We start from the raw sequence: 23,183 nt of genomic DNA on the forward strand, positions 1-23,183 counted from the left end.
CCTGCAAAGAGGTCAAAGACTACTGAAACTGAGGTACTCCTAAGCTTTCTTTCTTTTTTTTTTTAAGTATTCCCTCTATTTCTTTTCCAACATCAATTTGCTGTTCTGCAAAGTGAACTTGCTCTCACTGAATATAGTTGACATATCTTCAAATGGAAGTCTTTTAGGACAGAGAAGTCTTAAAGGGTTTTAATATTCTCCTCTTAGAATAGGCCAGAAATGTCAGCATTCTTTTATACACCAAAATGTTGTCAAAGGCAAGCACTCTTATACCACTCTTTGAAAGGTTCATTATGAATATTGTCCCATAGGTGTGTTCTCTTTTTTGCTATTGCATTCAGAAACATTTGCAATAAAACCTCTGCTAATGAAATCTTCATTATCTTCTGACGGTCAGTAATCTTTGTTGTATATACAGAACTTCAGAAATCCTAAGTATGTTAGGACAGAAATTAGGCTTAGTATGTTCTTTTTAGAACTGAGGAAACTACTCATCTGGGAAGCCCAAAGAGAGAAAAATCACATCTGCTAATGGTTCAGCATAAACCAGCACTGAAGTTAAGCCTAAGAGAAGGCCAAAAAACCATGGAAGGTCTGCTCAGGCTTTTTCTGTGAAACAAGATTTGTTTATGTGAGTGTCTTTTCCAAAAAGTAGCATTTTTTGCAGTGCCTTAGAAGAAAGTGAAAGAAAAAAAATGAAACAAACTATGCTTTAAGGCACAACGTTGTCATGGTGTGTGTATCCCCCGATCTTTATCTTCTCATATATGTTTAGCCAGTCATATCGCAAAACTGTAACTATCTGTCTGATGTGAAAGAACTGTCCTAACTGCTTGGGCTTTCACAGTTTTGCAACTAGTATGCAGTACACTGGTTCTTCTACTTCCCCCTGCAATCCTGCACTATATATTTCCTCTCCCTTTGCCCTGTGATTGTTTCAAGCTACAATACCTAGGTAATGCTTTTTAGATTTCCTGTTGATGCCCGTTTAGGTACTATTTAGTAGAGGTAGAATCATGCCTGAAAGATGAATTGTTGAGGATAAAGAGTATGTGCCAGTAGCCTTTCTTAAAAATCATTGTCTTGCAACATGAACTTTTAATTACTGCTCTTGCTGGAAGTCAAGAATTCTGTTTCTTACCTGCTTATGAATGCTGTGACAATACCTGCCGGTTGCGAAGATGCAAAGCTTGGTTTATGCAGTGTCTAAAACTGTTCAAAACTGCATTTGTCGGTGTAGTGGGCAGCATGATAGCTTGTTGAAAACCACATTTCTGATACTTTTTTTCCTGATCCTTGGATTAGCCTATGGAGTGGGAGGGGAAAAATGCCAGTGAGGATGAGCAGGTCTTGCTTCCTGGGACAGTGTAGAATCCAGAGCTGCTTCACATAACTTTTGCTATGAGAGAGAGCTCTGGACTGTGGTTTAATAGAACTACAGAAAATGAGCAAAGGTGAATGTACATTCCAGTCTTTGTGCATTTCTGATGCGAGTAAGCAAACAAACCTGCAGGCTATAGACTTCCCAAACATGCTTGGTCTTTACTTAGATAGTGAAATGTGAGAATACAGATCATTCAGAAAACCCTTTTTCATCATCTTTGGGAGTTGGGGAGAAGAGAGATAGTAAAGGAATCTCTGTTCAGGAAAGCAGTTTTTTCTTACACTGGGCTCTTCAGCAGTTCTCCTCACTTTGGCCTGGTGAGAAATGCATCCCTGTGTACTTGTATGTAGGGATGGCATAGCTTGAGCAGAGGATAAAGGGAGAATGAGGAATTTAGTGCCATGTACGGATTTCTGAAGACCTTTGAAGCACTGTACTCCTTACTCTTGTCTAGGGGCGCAAAGGCTACTATTGGTACCTGTTCAGTTGATCCTTGCATTGACACTGGCCAGAATTCAAAGGTTATAGTTTCTCTTGCCCTGGAAACACAGTGGCATCTTTTTAAACTTGCGCTTTTAGGGCGGCAGTTTTGTTACTCTCGACAAGGGCAAGCCCTCTTAAGAGTTTATGTTAGTTAAATTACGCTGAACTGGTGTTCATCAGATGGCAGTTTAACTATGGAAAAAGAAGATAATTCTGCGTGAATCTCTTCAGTCTGTCTAATCTACTTTCAATTGTTCTTGGCATTCAAAAGAAGGTCTCAAAATAGAGGACTTTCAGCTTTCAACATTCATGGGATAGGGCTGTACAAGTATCTGTTAGCTGTTTTGCAGTTTTGGCTTGTAGTTCTAGGGGAAACGCTGTGGTGTTTCTGTATGAACTGTTCTCAGTAGTGCAGCCCTTTCTTGCAAAATCTTGCACCTTCCCAGATCTCAATTAAATTTATCTTTGCAGCCACTATTGACAACTGATCTTTTTTGCTTTCACAGATGTTTTTTGGCTGTTTGAAGACTAGAGAGACGTTATTTTGAGGGTGAAACTATGCTGAAAGAAATCATGTTCAGCTTCAGTCTCAAAATTATTACCAGCTTGCAGTCTGAACCTCTGCTTTGTCTTAAGCATTGTAAGCACTTGGAATCCACTCCTGCTCAAGTAAATCTCTGTGAAAGGTATCAAAAGTTTCGCATCTCTCTCTGGAACAGTAGATGTTCCTGCTGTGGTTACCATCAAAACTGTCAGAAGCTGATTGTTGAATATGGTCTTCCATGTCTAGCAGGAAGAGGGTTTGAAGAGGTCATCCTTTTCTTTTTCAAGACAAATGTGACATGTTGCTTCCCTGCTGCAGTGAAACGGTTTTGAATCTACTTGTCATTGTTTGTTTTTGGTAAAGTATTCACATGTCATCTCATTCAGAGGACCCAGGTGTTCTTGAATACTAAGTTTTATTTAAAATGTTGGCCTTGGTAAGGAATCTGTCCAAGCATGTAGAGATTATAGTCCTCTAACTTGCAGACACTTACAAGAGCATTTGGAAAAAAAAATACAAAGCAAGAAACAAGACAGCTTTTGTTCTGTTGCATCCTGTGAGTTGCACAGTGCTGGAATGCCCTTGTGGACTTAGTTGAATAGCTTCTGTCAGGCAAAAACTTCTGATAAATTAACTAGTTGGGTGAGATATACGGGGTCATCAGAGTGGTCGTGCAGTCTGAATAGGTGATCTGATAGAGGACCTCATGCTAGGAATGTGTCTCTAGTTTATCAGAGAATATGCCTGACACCACTTCTGGCATATCTGTGAGTAAAAACTTACATAGTGTTCATGATTCTCTTTTGACTATAACATGAGGCAAGTAAACTATGAAGAGGCTGCAGGCACTTGCATTTATGCTGGGCACTGCATTCCTTTTTTGCTATGTGGCATTTTAATTTATATTGGAAAAGTTCCATTGAATTCTCATTTAGATACAGATTTGGTGTCCAGATGTTGCTGGCATCTGGTTTGTTGTTTTCATTGGCAAATACCTTGTAGCAAGTTTTACATTGGGAATGCATATAACATGGGTACTCATTTTATAAGCAAGACCCTCTCCATTTATTTTGGGGTGTATTTCATGACTCCTCATTTTCCTTCTCTTTTTTTTTTTCTTCCTTTTTTTTTTCCCCTTTCTTTTTTTCCTTTTAGAAATTATCCTTTGTTTACACTGCTGCTGGACTGCAGCTCATCTTTTTCGTTCTTGTTAGTCCTCAGGTGCATGATGGCATGTTCTGTTGATGGCTGATGATAATCCTTGCAAGATTGCAAATGAGCAGACACAAAAGAAGTGGAAATGATAGCTGCTTTTCATTCTCTCTGTCTTGTGAGCTCAGACCTTCTAAGTGAGGAAGGGTCAGTAGCCCCCAAATGCTGTGTCTAATGCTTTCAGATTTTTTTTTCTTGCTATAAAAATGACTAAAGTAATTGTAAGCTTTAGCATATCTCTTCTGCCTGACATGCCAGGGTGATGGTGAATGGCAGTCAGGCCTTAAAAAGTGGTGATGTTTGTCATTTTGTGAAATTATACTGAGTTTTTGTTCCTCTCATCTCTTGTTTTGTCACTTTTCCTAGCTCTGCATAGGCTGTTCCACTTCTGCTTCAAATTAGCTGAACCTTCAGAGTTTGAGCATTAAGTGTTGCAGCCCTTGGGCAAGATCATACCTATTCAAAACCCTCCCCTCAAATGCACCAGCTAAGGAACTTCAGCAGACAGGGAGAGGAAATAGTTGAACAAGAAAGGGAAAGTTAGATGAGGAAGAATTGCTTTTGAGAAGGGTGTATGGGAGTCCAGAAGGGCAGGTTGTAAAAGTAGTGTCAGAAATGTGCTTAATTTTTTTTTTTTCCTCCTTCCTGTGATATTTAGGTTTGTAATAACAAACCCTGGTCAAAATGAGTTATCTTCTATAAGAATCTATACAGCCAGAGCTAGCGTTTATTTTTGGCTGTCAGTCTTAGTGGAGAGAAAGCTGACTCACAGCTTACCTGGGTACAACAGTCTGTATTTTCCTTGCTTTTCTCAACACTTGCTGTATGAATATGTTGAAGTATATTTGTATATCTTTTTATGTTTCTGTGGTTTTCTTATTTCAAAAAACCAAAAAATGTTCCTGTTCTCTGTGTGAGAGACACACATATTTTTGCCTGTCTCAGCAAAAACAATAGCATGATACATTAAAAATAATGTTCAGATGAAATGGAATGCAGCAAGTTGCCAAGCAGGGTTAAAGAAAACACCCCGATAAAGCAAACACTTATTTACATCCTACGTGAGTTCTTAGGAAATAAAGGATATCATTTAGACATGTTCTTCGTTCCTTCTGATGTCATTTTCTGCTGATTTTCATATTCAGTTTTAGGAATTAGGACATGCACTTTTGACTTCGCTGTGTTGAGCAAATGGATTTCCCCACCCCCCGTTGAAGTATAATAGAGCATAAGTACAAATGTCTGTCTTGTGTTCACATTAATCCACAGTCAAACAAGCTACGTAACATGTTGGGTTGAAAGTCCCCCTGGGCTCTGTCAGGTCACTTCCCGTAGCAGATGGGTTCTGTCCCTTTTTCTAAATCTAGGAAACAGTTTCCTCCTCTTCTCTTGCACGCTCCAGGAGACTGTCCTTCTGAAGAATCAGTCAGCCAGCAGACTTGGCACGAGGTTAGCCTGTAGGAACTACTCCACCTGGCCTGTTGTACAGTCTGCTGTCACGAAGTGGAGTCCCTTTACGTTAGGTGCTTGTAGAGTGGGATTAAATGTGGACTGCAGCAAGCAGCGATCTCATAGGCAGACCAGCTGACTGCTATCATGCTAAGGCAGTTAAGTGGTAAACTTTCCAAAGCAGTAATTTTTGTTTCATGGGAGATCTCTTTTAAGGTGTGTCAAATGGGCTATTGAAACAGTCTCACCTCACAGCTTGAGGGAGTAGAAGTGCTTGCTTGGGGGTTTGGTGAGGTGGAATTTTTTTTGTTTTACTGGTTTAAAATAAAGATAAGAATATCAATTACCACATGCATTCACCATACAAAACGTAACCACTGAATGGCATGTGCAGATGGTAACCTGTGAAGACAGGTGGTGTCTGACACTTCTGTTTGTGGCTGAGGCAGGGATGGTTTTGCAGCAAGGGATGGCAGGGAGCATTTAAGTGGTCAGAAGGAATAGGTGCTTGGTCTGGGAAAATAAGAGTGATGGAAAAATTCCTGGGTGATACTTAGGCAATGAGGGAAACAAGATAGGAAAGAGGAGGAAAAAAACCCCTAAAAACCCAGAGGAGTATACTCCTTCTCTTTATCTGTCAAACTGTCTAGTATGTGCTTTCCTTTCCACATCAGTGAATCCTGTCTCCTCACTGTGAAAATGTGATTTCCCTATAAATAAAACTTTTTATTTTTAAATGTAAGCACTGCATGAAGTTATTAATCTCTTGTAAATGCTTGTGGCAGCTTAGCATTAGAGAAAGTACTTTCGGGAATTTTTTTGCATACAAATTAATCTGTCAGGCTGTCACATTTAAGACTCTTGACAATTCACATTTGACTGATACCACAAATTAGGAAGGCCTGATCTTGGAGCTGAGTTAAATCCAAGTAATTTTTTTAGGTTTTAGAGGAGCATTGCATTCATTTCAGTCCAGTTGTTGTCCAGCCCTGAGAGTTGTTTTGGTGATGGCCTGGGCTAACTCTTAACTCGAAACCAAGATTTACAGGCTGCTGAAGCCATTGTATTAGACATGGTCAAGAAAACGTACAGTAGTACCTAAACAGCAAAAAGACAGGATTGTGGTGGAGGGGAAGACACTGTGTATAATTCCAGGGGTAGTTTGTAAGTTTTCTGCCTGTAGCTACCAGTCAGAACAATTCTTTGACCTGCTTGGCAGTTCCCTAAGAGTTTCTTGTCAGCACTGGCTTTCGTGCTGTGCATTTCTTTTTTCCAAGTGTTTCCCAGATGGATGTGCAGACTTTATTTGGCTCTCTTCCAACCCTTCCCTTACCTGCTGCTGCATGCATGTTGCTTTGTTCTGTCTGCTTCCTTAGTGTTGGCATCTTTGAGCTCTCTTTCTGATTACCTCTCTGTTTCAACTGTTCTTATATACATAAGGCGTACTTTACGAAACAGATCTGAAGCACTTTTCTCTTCCCCCCCACCCCTTCTTTTATTTGGCTATGATCTGATTGGGAAAAGTGATTCCATCTGACTTACCACTGATGGCAGTATGGGCACAGTGCTTATGGATGGCAAATTTAATTTAAATTTAGTGGGAATTTGCTGTCAGGTGTGTGCATAGTTTGTGATGTTATGGGAGAAACGCTGAGTGGCAGCTGAGATTTTCCTTGGTGTTCTTGCTTTCCACATTCCAGGTTTGTTTGGGAGGAGGTCGTAGAACCATTGGAATTACTTTTACCAGTGTCAATGCCACAATCTGATTATGGTATTTGTTTGTTGCAGCTGTAGGATACAAGGGTTTAACTTTGTATCTTTTTCCTACAAATTTCTGAAGAAAACCTGTTTTTTGTCCTTGCTGGACTGTTGCAATTTTTAATACCAATGCAAGTTTTCTTTGGCTATGAAAAGATGTCCCAGGCAATGTGATATTTTGGGGTTTAGTCATTTAGGAGAAGATAGGCTGTAGACATTGCTGGGTGGTTGGGTGTGGTTTCCCATTTTGATTAATACTCTACTCCATGGTAGTGCTTAATTCTCACAGCTTCAAAGGAAGAAACCTTATGGCAGTTACACAGAGTTTTTCTCTTTGGAAAAATCTCACTTTAACCTCCCCAGTAAGAAGGGCGTAGATTACTTACTTTTCTTCTAAAAGCATGAAAGTTTACATATTTTAGGTTTATTTCACCTCACACCCCACTTCTTAAATCAACTTTTACTTTATTTCTATTAGGAAGAAGGCTAATACAAACATGAGGCCTCTGTGTCCATGTCCTTCCTCTGCCATCACTTTTGGATTCGTTTTGCCTCACTTCAACCAGATTTGACTGAGAATCAGAAATGTCAGTGGTTGTTGCATTCGCATGGGTTTTTAAAAAAAAATGAATAAGGCAAAAGAGGAGGGCCTGAAGAAATCTATCTTCGGGGGGAAAAACCAAAACGTTGTCCTTTCCAGTGCTTGAGGGAAGCTAACTCTGTCTTATAGAAATGTCCAATCCTCTTTGACTAGTAGACTGAACCACTGCCATGTGGCAAACCATTCCATGGACTTTCTCAACATTTTGTGAAGAGTAATACTGATACAGAAATGAAAAACATCATGTGGATTTCAACTACTTGTAGTTGTTCGTAGTCTCAAAGGGGTGGGGAAAGGATGAAGCAAGGAGGTTGTATATCATTGTGTGTAACTAAACAAATAGTACTTAACGTAAAAGCAGATGGAACAGAGAGATGTGATGTATGTTGCTGCTGAATACAGAGGAGAGAATTTGTCTTACTGTAAAATGAACTCCCAAGTGGATTTTATTTTCAGATCTGTCATTGTTTTTTGTTTTAGATCCTGTTTAATATGGTTGTAGAAGTGCCTCGTTGGACAAATGCAAAAATGGAGGTAATTAAAAAAAATACCTTGATTATATAGGTATTTATGAAAGCTATGACAATGCAGTGGCTTCCAATAGTCAGAGTTTAATCAGAATGTGGATCACTCTTTACACATAAAATTTTCTCTGCTAAGAAATTATTTTGGAGCTGTGCATACAGGCAGTTTCCTTGCAGTTATAAAGAGTTGAGGTTCTAGTTTTGTTTCCCTTTTGCAGGTGAGCACTGCTTCTTGACAGCACTCTGACTGCAGAGTGCAGCATACCTGCAACAGAGTCCTAGAGTACCGGCTTGCAGGACACTGTCCAACATTTAGTCTTATTCTCGCTTGCTCATACAGCATTCCACTCAGGATTTAATTCCTCTTGTTTCTGCTGTATAGTGTGCTAGGCCAAATCCTGACAAATGGAGTTGCAAATGAAAAAGCATTTGTGACAAAAAAATACCTGGGGAGCTCACTGATTGAAAGTGTCTCCTCTTGCAGTTAGGTGTTTTAAAAGTAGAGCCTACTGGGTTGGTCCTCTGCAGTTACAATGTAGAAGCTGAGTAGTGTCATCTGTAGTGTTTGTGAAACAATAGATCTCACCAGGATATGTCCAATCTTCATGAACACTTGTATTAATTTTAGGCATGCTTCCTGGATGCTTTTAAGGAAGTTTGTGGATGAGCTGTTAACTATTTTGATTATTAAAAATATCACAAAAGAACCTCCCCAGCCAGTTGTTTCAGAATTTTATTTTCTCCTGGAAAATCATTTGAACTGTATTTACTACCACAGTTAGTTGTTATTCTGCAAGCAGCGTTGGTGACTATGCAGAACTTGTGCTTACTAAAAAGTATTTGTATGCTGAGAGGTAGAGAGAGAAGGGATGTATGCAATAGGAGGGCAATGAACAGAGGGTGAGAAGAAGATGAAACATTTCAACTGTCGCTCTCAAAGCCTCTGTTGCCAGAAGAACTTGTGCCACCATTTGCATGTCTGTTGAACTTGTACTATAAAGTACAAGAGCTTCCAACTTAAGTTCCTTTCAGTATTTATGTTTGACCATGACAGTCTCCTTACAGATTTATGATGTCTCTTCTAACTTCATTTTTTCCTTGCATACTTCACAACATTATTTAAAACCTTAATAAGCTGCTTTTTGAACATGACCCTTGGGAATTAGAGTGAGGCCGCCATATTTTAATACTTCTCAAGCCACAAGCACATGCTCCCAGATGGATCTTTCTAACTGGTTGGGTACAGAATGAATTGCTTCCCATTTTACCATTCCCTCTTTCTCTTTCTCCTTCTGTCTCTCTTTCTCTGTCTCTTTTTCCCCACTACTGCTTAGATTGCCACTGAGGAGCCGTTGAATCCCATTAAACAAGATATAAAGAAAGGCAAGCTTCGATATGTGGCAAATATCTTTCCTCACAAGGGTTATATATGGAATTATGGTGCCCTCCCACAGGTAACATTTTTGTTGTAATGGTGAAAGTTTTCTGTCTCTTGTGTAAATTGCCTTGTAAATCTTGGGGACTGCCTGAATGCAAATCTGAATGCAAGAAGGATGTTTCTCTGATACATTTGTAAATCAGGATTTTTTTTATGTTGAACTTCACTGTGTCCATAAATTTTGATCAGAATTTGGGTGTGGGTGTAAATATGTGCTGTGTTTCAGGCAGGAGTTAAATGATTAAGAAATCTTTAATCTTTAGTCTGTGCCTCTGTACTGTAGTGACAGAATTAAACTGTCGTCGTCTGCCGTTCAAGAATACGTTGTCCGAAGTAGCCCTTTTCCGCTTAAACAAGGCCTTTTTTAAAAAAAACTAATTTAAAATTTTCATGTATTGCAGCATAAATTTTCATTGGGATTTCTTAACATCTTTAGCAAAGAGGAAGACAAAGGCTGTTCTTTTTTAGATTAAACCTCAACTGCCTTAGTTAACTTTTCTCTGAACTGTGAGAGTTTACTGATGATGACACATTCAAAATTTTGAGTCTTGAAAAGGCCCAACTAATGGCTGAAATTTTGAGCCTAATGAAAAGGTTTTTTTCATTTTTAATTTCTGTGAATAACACATTGGACTCACATTAGTGCTGAAGATCATGATGGAGCTAGAAAAGAGTAATTTATTTTCTTTACATTTAACTGCATAAGCAATGAAAGTTTACTCTGAAAATCTGCATCTGTATTTGATATCTGAAGAAGAGATTCCAGCCAGGTGTTGGAGTATAGCAATTAAGTTCTCACCCAGTCAGCAGTCTCAGCAGACAAAGCTTCCAAGCAGGTATAGTTGGGAACCAGCAATTCCATTTAATGTTTTGAAATTTCATGTGTGCCTTAGTACAAAGCCTAAATTAAACATTTGAATATTTTCCTGAACAAAGTGCATTATTTTGGACTGATGACACTTTCCCCAGGAAAAATGCTCAGCTCCCCTTGTTACCTTGTGAGTCAGAAGAGGAATTGTCATTTTTATTTTCTGTAATAACTTTAAAATACCAGTTGGATCATTACCCCTCCAATTGTTGAAGTCTAGATGATAATCCAGATCCCTACTAGCAGCAGTAATACACAAAATTCAATTCAGCGTCTCCATTATCACAAGAGGACTTTTCATCAGGATCAGCAGTTGCCAGAAGTTCCACGTATTTGTGGCTGCTGTTTTATGCTGTGGAACAGAGAAGGAAAAAAATGACAGTAGGACTATCATTACTGCAGAAGTTGTTGTACTGTCCAGAGAACATTCCTAGCAAGCTTTCCTTCTAACCTACAGGTGGAGGCGTGCAAGCTGGGCAGGAGCATAGTATTGATATTTAAGCAGCCTTAAACATGAAGCACTTTGGAAACATATTTGAAAAATAAGTTTTAAGTTGAAATTCTGTCTTGACTCCAGCAATTTTTTGGTAATGATTCTGCTACCTAAATACCTGAGCATTTGCTTTTCACCGTTTTGCCTTTTAGTATCAGCCATGTTCTCAAGAACAAGTTTGAGGTAGAAGTTTGACCATGGACAGCAGGAGCTAACAGTACAGCTCCTTGGAAAAAAGGGTTTTCTAACACCTTTTCAACAAAAATTCATTGGACTCAAAATTCTTACCAGGAAAACTTTTTGACTTAAGAATGAGTTACTTGTTGCTAGCCAGTAAGAGACAAAACAAGAACTGGTCTAGTAATTAAGTTAGTATAACTTGGCTATGATTCCTTGCTTGTACAGAGCTCAGAGGAGGGATTTGAACTTGCCTCCTGGAGAAGCTGCTTTGGTCTTAAGCCGTTGGCTGTTCTTGGGAATGTACGCATCTCAAAATAGTCGGAAATATTTCATACTTAAATCTAAAAACTTCAAGCTAATTGCGTGCTGACAAATCCATATGTAGGAACTTGATTAACTCAAAGCCTAGATGTTTTTGAAAGCAACTTATGTTAGTGCCATGGCGTTTGAAGATATAAGAATGTAATTGTAGGATGTCCTAGCTTAATCCCACAACCACTAGTAACCAGAGAAATACATATTCAGGGTCCTCTGATGTCTTAATCACTGCAGTTTGATAAAGTGTGCCTGAGTCACAGCCCTCAGTAATCCTCATGTTACTTGTCCTGAGTATGAGTTACTCAACATCAGTCCATTAGCTGTTGGTTTGTTTTTTCTTTTCCCATTGAGTAAGCCTGTTCTCAGAAAGCTGAGAAAGTTTTTATTGGTGGTTTTATTAATCTTAGTAATTTAGTGGGTAGGTGAATTGTCATTGCAGATCAGCTGGTGACTGATAATTCTCTTTCCTTTAACAGACCTGGGAAGATCCAAACCATACAGATAACATTACAGGATGTTGTGGGGATAATGATCCTATTGATGTTTGTGAAATAGGTTCAAAGGTTTGTCTTAACCTTGACATATTAAATTAATCTTGATAAATTTAATAATTTGGTAACAATTTATGGAAGAGAAGGGCAGATGGAAAACAAGAAAAGATGGTAATTGTCTCAGGGGATGACAAAAGTATGAATAGGATCTCAGGATGAAATAGGTAAGGAAATGGTGCATTTTTAAAAAGGAGGGGGAAAAAAGCAGGATTTGGTAAAGTATATGTAGTGTATAAAAGGGAAAATAAGAGAACACCACCCTGAAGTTCTGTGGCTGGACATTGAGTTTTGAGTGAAGCAGGAGGGGGTAAGATTCTGGGGGAAGGAAAAGATTTCTTTTTCCTCTGTTATCAGTACTGGAGCTAGGAACAGGTTTCTGAAAGATGAGGAAATATGACAGCTTCATGCACATAAAATTGCAAGGTCAGACCCACAAAGGAGGTAGGTTTGAGTTTTCTTACGGGTGCAAACAGAAGTAGATCCTTCTTCCCTAGAGGAGAAGACAGGAACCTGTTGCAGTGTTGCAGAGTTACGAGGTACGGAGTGGGTGGATGAAAACGAGGTGCAGCAAATGCTATTAGTAGGTATAGGGGAAAGGTTTAGCTCACTGAAAGAAAATTCTACGTATCTGGAGGCAGCAAAGAATGGAGCAATCCTCTGTGGTATCAAAGATGGGGTTATGAAACGGATGAATTTGGAAGAGGGATCTCTTGGGATATTTTAGGGTAGGAGAAATTTAATTGATGACCTCAGCAGAGGTGGCTTTATTTGAGGAAAGGAACCTAAAGCTAAATTTCAAGGGATCCAGAAAGAGTTATAAAGGCAGTATTAGCTGGTAGGGAGAAGGTTCCCAAGAGAATGCAAAAAAGAGTCGTGCTGATATTTCTGGGGAAGGGGTGTGTGTTCATATGCATATATTGGAGTCTAGAGGAAGGAACAGCAAGAGATAGATTAAGAACAAAAGTTGAGAAAGTAGAGAATCAAGGGGCAGGAAGGAGTTAAAAAATGAGTATGAGATACTTTTGACTTGCAGTTTGGGGTGAAGATTGAGAAGGTGTAGAGGAAGTAGGGTGGAAGAGAAGGAAAAATTTTCTAGCTTGTGTTCTCTACTTAAATAAATGCTGACTGGAGAATTCAGGGTTAAAGAACAAGCAATGGTGGGAGAAAGGCTAGTAATGTTAGAGATGTGTACGGGGTTTACAGATCTATCTTGTAATTCTGTTAGCTGCTGGTCAAACACGTAGTAAAACTATTTTATCTGTAGGGTAAAAGAGAAATTCTATGTAGTGTTTTCCAAATCTTTGAGATTATGTTCTGTTTCAGATTCATTCTTCTGGTGAGATTGTTCAGGTGAAGGTCTTGGGTGTTCTAGCTCTTGTTGATGAAGGAGAAACAGATTGGAAGATAATTGCTATCAGTGTGGATGACCCAGAAGCTCAGAAAATCCATGGCAAGTATTTTTATCTTAATGCAATTTACATCAGCAACTTACACAGTAGAACGGTATCTGAGTTTAGGCCACCCAGGACAAGAAGAGGCAGACAATGGAAAGACGAGACTTTTTCACTGCTGTTTAAATCAGGTACTTCCTTCAAGGAAGGCGTATGTGCTTTCACACTAAGCTTTTGGAAAGATTCACTTGGATTTTCAAGAGGACCTGTCATGCAGAAAGCCTTTTGACTTCTGAAACACAGCTGCCTTTGAAAGTGACCTCTTAAAAATACAGGCTTATCTCTTGTGTAATAGTGCTTATTTACCCACTCAGATTATGTAGCACACTGCTATTTTCCATGTTGAAATTGTTTTTTCCTTTTACATTTGCAGGCATTGTATCGCATTCTGAAAAGGACTATACATTTCCAATGTTTTGTCACTTGTAACTGGGTTACTTCCAGGGTTTGTTGCCTGGTACGAACAATGAGGTTTCACCTTTTAGCTTGAAAATTTGCAAAGTAAACTGCTAACGTAGCTCACCCTAATATCAGGCTTGATGATGACTAGCTGTGCAGGGGGAAGTACCCTGTTCAGACTTGTCCTCCTTGTGACCATGCTTCTGGTATCCAAGTGGAATTCAAGTACTAAAATGTGTCTTTGTGAATAGCACATGAGGTGTAATTCTGCTTGCAGACTGTTCATTAAGAAGGTGATACAGATGGGTTAAAACTGCGGGGAGTTAGGTTTTTACAGCACAGGTAAAGTGCAGCTTTTCCCTGGATAAATGGAGGTTCACTTCCTCAAATGCAATGTTGCTGGGAATCATGAGAATTAAGTGACGAGGTTTGTCTAAAAGTTAGCGATTCTTACGAAACTGAAAACCATCTGTACCATCAGGGGTATGTATGATCAGAGCCTACTCTGTGTTGGTAGGGAGCAGCAAGGCACAGCGTGGACTTTCTGTAGGAATAGAGCTATCCACTAGTTTTTTAAGGAGTTCTGTTTCTTGGGCATTGAGGCTTTTTCCTGGTTTCTGAATGTAGAGTAAGTATATCACTGGAATTGGCCCTTCAGTCTCAGTTTTCTTGTAGGTTGCTTTCACATGGAGAATACTTGGCTTGTGGGGAAAGAAGGGTAAAAGATGAAGTGAGGAAGGGGGAACTCTTGGGTTGGGGCTGATTAAAATAAGGGGCAGATGAATTACTACATAGTGTTTATGAGTCTTTAACTACTTTATCAGGGACTAGGAGTTCAGCTTAAGAAAATAGTAAGTAATAGTTTGTTGTTAATGTTAGTATCAATTTAAACCTCTCTATAATGTGCAGTGAAATGATAATACGTGTCAGTAGTTAAAAGACAAGTAATTAGCACTTTATTTCTAGACACTGTTCTGTTTAACCTTTTTTCCCTTAACAGTTTCTGAGAGAGTTTAATCAGAAAAGTGAGTGAGAGAATTTCAAAGGAGTCTACTAAGTGGGGGTAAAACTGGGACAGTTATGCCACTGGGTTAAGTAGCTCTATTTGAAAGCTGTCTTGTTTTGTTTTTTTCAGGTAGTGACTGATTTGTAAGCTGTATTACAGCTTTAGTTTGTTTGGGAGTGGAGTAAGAGTTTTAGTCTTGTTTAAAAAAAAAAAAAAGAAATAAAAAAAGAAGAAAAAGATGGGCAAACCATTGCCTGTAGTTGATGCCTGTGTGCCTCCTTTCTTATCAGAGAATAGATTAAAAACTTCAAGAAGAGAACTGTCCTTCTGAGGTTCAGAGAAGTGCAGAAATATCATCCAGTTTAATATGATTTCCCTTTGGGATTGGAGTTGCAGTCCAGTATTTACAAAAGGAAAGAAAAAGAGGTGTGGGGGAGAAAGCCCCCATCTGCTTTCACAAAATATGACTAGCTCGCAGTGTTTAACAGCAATCTTTCAGTCTGAAAACAAACAAATCTGTTGGAGTAGTCAGTACAATATGTCCTTTTATACTTGTTTTTCCCCCTTCCCAAAGATGTTAATTATTTCAGCACAAAGGGATAGCAGCTACAGATAAAACTGGTATCTCCCTCAATAATTGACATGCTGCTGTGTTACGGTGGTGGCCTCCTAGGGAAAGATGAGGCTAAGTGTTCCCTTCTAAGTCTGTCCAGTCATTTTTGTATCATTTGCTAAACATTTTGAACTGGACTGAGAATTGTCACATGTGCTTTCAGCTCAGTATGTGCACAGCCCCCAGTGATCATTTGGAAAAGATAATTCCGAGACACCAGAGTCGTGATTACTTGCAAACCTCATCCTGAGCCCGCGCAGTGTGTTAACTCCTCCTGCTGCTTTAAGCACACCCCAGGTACTCTGTGTATTTTTCTTCTGGGATTGTGATCATTCTTGTAAGTGCAATTGATTTTCCTGAGACTTCACAGAACTTAAAACTGAGCAGTCCCAACTTCTGAGCACTTCTCATTGTTTATTCTTAGCACTCCACTGTACTGTGTCTTGCAGGCATTTATTGATAAATACTGGTTTAAATTGGAAACCCTGCCTAGAACTCTGTCTTTCACATAGAGCAATGAGAAACTAGTTTATACTGACAATACCCAGGAACGATAAGCAATGCTTAGCACCTATTCAAGTGAGAACTGTGTCATCAGTGGGAATAGCAGGGGCTTAGTGTCTTTTTGGACTGAGTTTGGAAGGTAAGATGTTGGAAATTATAGCATTTCATGGTGGTGGGCGTGGGAGCAATCTCACTCCAAGTACAAGCTGTATGTCAGATGCAGGTATCTGTATGAGAGAGTTTCTTTTAGACTAAAACGGGACATCTTCAGATTTATCTATTTCAGTAAGATTTGTCTTTGTGGCTACCTGAAAACCACTGTGGTGTCTTTTTGCTCAGCCAGTTGCTAGGCAGATGGCCATTAGCAGACCAGCAAAGCAACTTCAGACCAAGCAAGTCTGGGAAAGGGCCCAAAAGCTCCCTGCACACTGAAGCACTAAATCCTGGTGGTATAATAGGCCTGGCTGCTTTTTTTGTTGTTGTTGCTTTATGTTTGTTTGTATTTTTGTAAAATACTAGCCAGGAGAAGCAGCAAAATCTTGGAGTGGAAGGGTTGCTTGTCTGCTTATCTCATAATTTAGATTTAATTTAATATATTGGAATTCACATACACATCTGATGTGCTTTACAAGGTTGAGCTCAGAAAGGATGAGCGATATCTTCGTGCTGCAGTTTGTTCTAAATGTATATAGCATCTTCATGTTGGACAAGAGGTTTTACAAATCCCCTGCCGTTGAAACAGAAGTGTGTTTTAAGCAGCTTCTGAAAAGTCTGACTCTCAAAAGGTCATCTTACCTTCCCTGAGCAAATTGGACAAATCATGTATGCTGGATGGCATTTTGGAGGTGATTTACCAGCCTGGAATCTTAACAGCTGGTTTTTGCTATTGCTCACTGGAAAGATGCCTGGCTATATTCAACAGCAGTTGGTGATGTCTGCTGGCTTTGTTGTGCTACCATTTGCTGGTACCGGTATAGTTAACTGTGCTGTGTTGCCACGCTTCTTTTCCAATGCGCAACTCAGGATTGGCTTTTTGAGTTAAGTGATCAAACCCTAAATGGCAAAACCAAAGCATATTGCATACTTCGTACCATATATTGTTACAGACCCTTGCATGTGGGTGTATTTATATGCAGAGCAGCAGCAGAGGCCCTGAAAACCTTTGTTGTGGATTTGTGTAAGCATTCAATATAAAGACATTAATTATCTGTACTGAGGCTCCCCTCCTACTCCCTCACACCATGCTGCACAAAATACACCAAATGCCTTTATATGGAACGTAGCTGCTGCTTCCTGTAAATGTTTATAAGATGTTATTAAAAACATATGTCCTCTCTTCCCACAGACCTTGTTTAGAAAGCTTGCTGCAAGCATGTTGTTTTAGCTTTGCTTGCAAGAAGCAGCATCTGTTGTACTAAAAATGGTAGTTTTGTACAAATGCTTTTGTTGCTGTCTTTTGTAAAGCCAGATAGAATTGGGATGTGCGTTTGCATTGGCTCAGTCCCTTGACAGAGAGCTAGCAGAAGTTGTTTGTGCCAACATCTAGAGATTCTCCTTATTGAGACTAAACTGCAACCCTTAGTGTGATTAGCCATCTCTTTTTAACTCTTTGTGGTTAACTTTGGTGCCTAGAAAAATGGGACCTATGGTTGTATGTAGGCACTATAAAGAAATTACCGCCTAGAGTCCAGTGGGTATGTGCTGATTACATACCTGCAGGAGCCTGACCTTTCTGCTCTGTCACTCTGAGCAGGGCTTGCTTGCAGAGGTGAAACCACATTAGGCCAGGTACATGCTTGCTACTCCCATACTTGCTCAATCCCTTTTGACATCAGTGTGAGAACATAGCTCTAAGGGAAGGTAAGCAGTCAGGGTCAGAAAAAAGTGTCTAACAATGTCTGCTGCAGAAAAGGCATCCTTTTTTTTTTTAATCCTAATATGCAGCTAGCTTCTGTAGATCTTAGTGCAGTAAATCACTGTACTGCTTATCATGATTGTTTCTTTTACCTTTCTCTGCTTATTCTTCTGTTGTCTGAGTATATCCCAAAGATTCTTTCTGGATTTCAAAGTGGAGGACAAGCTGTCTTTCAAGCTTTTCTATGGTGTCTTAATGAACTGAAGAGGTAGCTGTTGAGCGATGCGAGAGCTGCTGTTTTCCTTGTATTTTTTGCTATGTGCCGACTCCACAGCAACAGGTTCAGTTGTTTGGGTTTTTTTTTTGGTTGCACTGCTGCACTTTTTCCTGGTGCTTGCCACCAACTCCCATTATAATACAGATGTTTTGGTTGAGGTTTTTTTCTTCAACCATTTAAGCTTCATTTGGTGCCCAGTAGCTGTCCTTTGTGATAAAGAATAGTGAAGTGAAATATGGGGTGAAGGAGAATAACTTGCAAGGAACCAAAGAAATAAAAGCAACCACTGTCCCCCTGTCTTAAGTCCTCAAAACCAGAGTATACAGCAGCCAGTACTTTAGGGGCCGTATAATGCTGTAGCCTGATACCGTGTAGTCATTTTACCTATGTAAGGTATTTTTCTAGTAGAGAGAGTGTGAAATTCAGAGAGATAATTCTATCCATGAAGATGGTCATCCCTAAGGAGGGATGAAATACTAGGAGGTGATGAAAACCTGCCCCAAAGCCTATTAAAATATTTGAGTCCTTTAAATAAATATAAACAAAGCCTATAAATAAGGAACAACAGATGGGGAAGGGCGCAAGTGTCAGTTGGTGGACAGTAAAGCACTTTTGATGAACAGTTTTTATGGGAGTAGGAGGCAAATAACTAAGTAGGAGGAATGGAGAAGCAGAGTTAGGAGAGAAGTTTGCTGAACAGGAACCAGAAAAAAGGAGCAGCAGTCTGAGAAAGTATGCTTGAATTTAAGTAGTGTCTGGAGATGGAGACCTGGAGTTCATCCACTGCTGGGAGCCAAGGAAATTGCTGCAGCACCCGGGTTTGCTTTACAGACTTGAAGAGATACTGTCTCTTCAACAAGTACTAGACATTGTGAGTTCAAACCTCACAAGAAGAGGAGATGACAAGGGCTCAATATGGGAGGCAAGATTCTCCCTTGCTTGCAGAGAAGCAGGATGATACATTAGAGCCCTGAAACCGTTTTGAATTGGAGCTGCAGTTTTATTAGTGCCCAGATTAAGCATCCTGCCTCCAACCAAGACCCCACCCTTTTCTAAATCATTCCTTCTTGGTTGGTCTCACCCACCTCAGTGAAAGGCTTCTTGTATTCTTATTAAACATGTATTCCAGCTAGAAGACCTGCCTCTAGCACAGCCTTATGTGCCCTTGCATTTTTCTGGGATTCTGCCAGTGAAACTCCCTAATGTTCTACAGGCAGATGGCCAGCAGCCAAGTTCAAAATGTGTTTTACTCCAAGTCCATAAACACGTAGCCCTATTAAGTGCGTGCAGAAGCAAAAATTTACATAGGATGCTTCAAATTTTTATGTTTTATTCTTTGCGTAGTGCGTGATCCAGTGGAATTTGGGAGTGGCATCTATCAGATGCCTATGAACGCTCGGCATATCTTCTCACATAGGCTTGGTCTTACAGTACAGTCCACGCATCATCTCTCTTGGTGGTCTACAGAGAATTGAAAGGTCTGTAGCACAAGACTTTTTCCCTGTCTCTCTTTAGAAATACTTGGATGTCTTTGTTAATGTTCACAGACTAGATTTTAAAAAGAAATTTAGGCACTTAAAGATGGAAAGCACATGACTTGGTGTCAATTCTGTGGACTAAGCAGCTCTGAAAATCTGATGTATAGGACTGGATAGGCGAAAGAGTATCCATGAAGAATCATTGCCAACTAGGAGATGTCAGTGAGTGAGGTATATCTATGGGAGAACAGAATGTAGTAGCCAAGCAGTATGGAGAGAGAGCAAGAGATGGGAGAGATGCCCAGAAGGGAGAAATGAGCAAGTGACTTGCAGAACACTAGAGAAGGAGAATAACACCATGGAAGGTGGCCTGGACAGAGTAAGGTTATGAAATACCTGGAAAACTGCATGCAAAGCACATAAAAAGTCAGCTCCCATTTCCATCAGAAGTGACTGTAGGAGGGAAATAAATGGAAGGAGAAGGATTATACCAGCTACAAAAAAATACTTGGCTTCCAGAAAGGACAAAGTCCTCTATTGTATCAAAATCAATTAAAACTGTATTGAAGGCTTTTCCATGTAAACATATAACCAGAGAGTTAATTTGGCAAGGGGCTGATAGGACCACCTCGTTGCAAGTGACAGGAGTGATAGTAGTCTCACAGGGTTAAATTTAACCCTCAACCGGGTTAAATTTGATATGTGCAGCAGAAGTAAACATTTAAGATCATGAACTGCGTCTTTGCTATGGCAGTATAGCCCTCAAGCAGAATTACTGTGTGACTATTTAATCTCTCTGTACCCAGTGGGGCAATGTTCATCTCTGCCTCCCAAGGGTATCCTGCAAATGGCATGCATTCCTTTTTGTGTCCTGTTCCATTTTTGCATGGTAGGATTATAGAGGTAAAGGTAGAATTGGCTTATCACTGTGCGTAGGCAGATATCAGGGGGTTATCAGTAGAGTTAGTGTTTACTGCTCCTGGCACATATCTGTCTTGTATCTCATGGGTTGAATTTGGAAGGAATGTGAGCAAAGGGATGCCTTTAGTATAACTCCGAGAAGTCAAGCCTGTATTTTGTTTTGAGGTGCTGGTTTAAAAAACTGTGTTGAAATTGTTTTTACTAGATATTCTTTCATTATCAAAAAATGCCTGTAGTCCCTGCAGTTGCTGGGGAAAAAACACCTCACTGAATAAGTATTGCAAGAGGTACCTGTTGAGATGAAAGGCTATCAATACGGCATTTTCTTCCTCTCCTGTCACAAGTGTGGTCCTTTTATTCATTGTCCCTTTGGGTCTTAATTAATGAAGGGCAGGAGGCAACTGGTTTACCTGTCCAGTGTGGTTGTGAAATCCTAAGATACCAACTGTGGGCAGCTAATGTAATAAAGTGAAGTTCCCCAGTGACTTTGAAAGTGCTCAGTGAAATCAAATGGCTTGCAGATCCTTTACGAGACTTAAAAAAGTGAATGTTACAAAAATTGTGAGTAAAAATCACCAGTCATTTTCTTTTTTTTTTTTTTCTTTTCTTTTTAACCTACAGATATTGATGATGTCAGGAAGCACAAACCAGGTTACCTTGAGGCTACAGTTGACTGGTTCCGATTATATAAGGTCCCTGATGGTAAACCGGAAAATCGGTTCGCTTTTAATGGAGAATTTAAAGACAAGGTGAAGATAATCTAAAATTAAAGAGGCATCTTTCTGTCATCTGGCCTCTTTAATACATCCTAGAATTTTTGGAATTGTAAAAGAAGAGGTTTAACAAAAAGAATTTTATGTGACGGGTCTTTGAATGTAATTTATTAAGCTAGGAATAAATGATGTTTGCTGCCTTCCATTTTATTCAGTGAGAATGCATAGCTTAAAGGCCCCTTCCAACCCAAACTATTCTATGATTAACAGAAGTCTGAAAAAAACATTCAGTCCTAAACCTGATGACTTATATATGCATCTGTATGTTTGTGGGTTTTTTAGCCCCAGCATTTTCATTCCCTCTGTCAGAGGAATGGACAGTTGTCTTTTCAGATATTTTTTCAGTCTTAGTAGGTAAATTCTCATATTTTTTTAAGGCTATGCAGTTTAAGACAGGTTGCAGATTTTTTTCATATTTGGTATTTGCTCAACATACATTTTTTCCTGGTAGTTCTATGTAAAAACATTTGAGCTGTTTTTGGCTTGAAGGCTGAAAAAATATTTTTCCCTTTTTTAGAAAAAAATGAATGGTGTGTTAAACTATCTACAGTAAAAATGGCCAGTATTTGAAAGGAGAGTGGACCTGGGAATAGACCTTGCTGAAGAAAATACCTGGATTTTTCCAGAGGAATTTGGGTGTGATTTGAGTAAAAAGTGCTTTGCAAATTGTGTATTGCACACTCTGTACACTATTTTTGGTGAAGAATCACAGGTTCCTCATGAATGATGTCCATGTGTCAGCTCATTCAGGCTTGCAGTGTGCTATCAAAGTTATAAAATGCCTTCTAACCAGCACAGACATCTTTACATGTTTTGTCTGGTTGAAGAGATGCCCTGACTCACCTCTGCACTAAAACTGTCTTTTAAATCAATCAAATGTAGAGTTGTAAGGCTTGATAACCTCATCTCTTCCCTATTCTCCCAGGAACTCCTCTTGGACATTTCCCTGCTGTCTAAAGGAGAGGGTTGCTTTGTAGTGACAGTTTAACAGGGTATATCCCTGTCAGGCCATTGGAGTTCAGGCTTGAGGCACTAAATGCCTGGAGATAGCTGGTTTGGAGCACTTGAATAATTCTCAAGCATTTCTGGAGACCCAGGATGTGACGAGGCAGCCATGGCTGTGCTCCAGCAGCTCTGCTGAAGTTCACAATGTTCCAGTGGCATTTTGCCAAGTCGCTCCTTGTTAGGAAATGTGAATGTTCTGTTGGCAGCTTTTTACAAGCCAGTCTAGATATCATCATCTGGACACTGAGGGCTTATTTTACTTTATTAATTTTTTTTTATGCTTTTTCATACCCACCCCCAATATTACTTTTTGTTTTTAAACAAACAAAAACTGTTAAGCAGCTGACATATTACGTTGTTGCAAATGCTTAAGTAGATGATTGGGCAATTAATGAAGTAAATTCGAATCTTGCCACTAGAGGGGAAACCTTAACTCTGACCCTGATGTGCACGTGTAACAGAGGAGTCATAACTCACACACTTTGTCCCATTTAGGTGCTGGTACAGCTTTCTACAGCTGTTAGGTGTCTGATTAACATCTAGTACTGATTTAATTTTTTTTGTACAGCTTTTGTGTTGTCTGGCTGTGGACTGAGAGAAGGTCCTGAATGTGTTGCCAGTGTATTTAACAGATAGTGAAGTTTGTTTCTTTTCATAAAAAAAGATGTTCTATTTTCCAGAAATTTAATGAGGCCTCAAAGGAGGCCTCTTAAAATAACACATGAAACAGTATTTCTTAATAAACTAGTTCTGTGGGTTTTTTTCTGTTTAATACCATTTTAAATTACAAAACTTTTCCTTGATGTAAACTAGGATTTTGCTGTTGAAATTATTAAGTCCACCCATGAATACTGGAAGGCTTTGCTTCATAAAAAAGCTGATGGAGGCACTATTAAGTGGTAAGTATCCAGTCATGTCTTTTCCTCTTTGTATGGTGCTAGTACTGGTGGTATTCAACATGTGTCAGCTGCACGTGAACTGCTTAGATTTTTTTACAGAATCATTAAGGTTGGAAGGGACCTTCAAGATCATCAAGTCCAACCGTTAACACCACCATGCCCCCTAGGCCATGTCCCAAAGCACCACATCCACACGTTT

At 39.5% G+C, this 23,183-nt stretch overlaps 1 protein-coding gene across 1 annotated transcript in view; it reads left to right on the top strand.

Moving 5' to 3' along the window:
* Positions 1 to 22,984, top strand: part of LOC104620092 (inorganic pyrophosphatase-like) — a gene marked incomplete at both ends in the record, with an annotated part of 24,752 nt that extends 1,768 nt beyond the window's left edge. The window contains 6 exons of the mRNA XM_010286197.1: positions 7,912 to 7,965; positions 9,290 to 9,409; positions 11,729 to 11,815; positions 13,127 to 13,253; positions 20,929 to 21,056; positions 22,899 to 22,984. Coding sequence (XP_010284499.1) covers positions 7,912 to 7,965; positions 9,290 to 9,409; positions 11,729 to 11,815; positions 13,127 to 13,253; positions 20,929 to 21,056; positions 22,899 to 22,984 — 602 coding nt within the window. The remainder of the gene's footprint in view (positions 1 to 7,911; positions 7,966 to 9,289; positions 9,410 to 11,728; positions 11,816 to 13,126; positions 13,254 to 20,928; positions 21,057 to 22,898) is intronic.
* Positions 22,985 to 23,183: the final 199 nt, after the last annotated feature.

The sequence above is a fragment of the Phaethon lepturus genome, unplaced genomic scaffold (genome assembly GCF_000687285.1).
Source record: "Phaethon lepturus isolate BGI_N335 unplaced genomic scaffold, ASM68728v1 scaffold52844, whole genome shotgun sequence".
Classification (NCBI taxonomy): Eukaryota; Metazoa; Chordata; class Aves; order Phaethontiformes; family Phaethontidae; genus Phaethon; species Phaethon lepturus.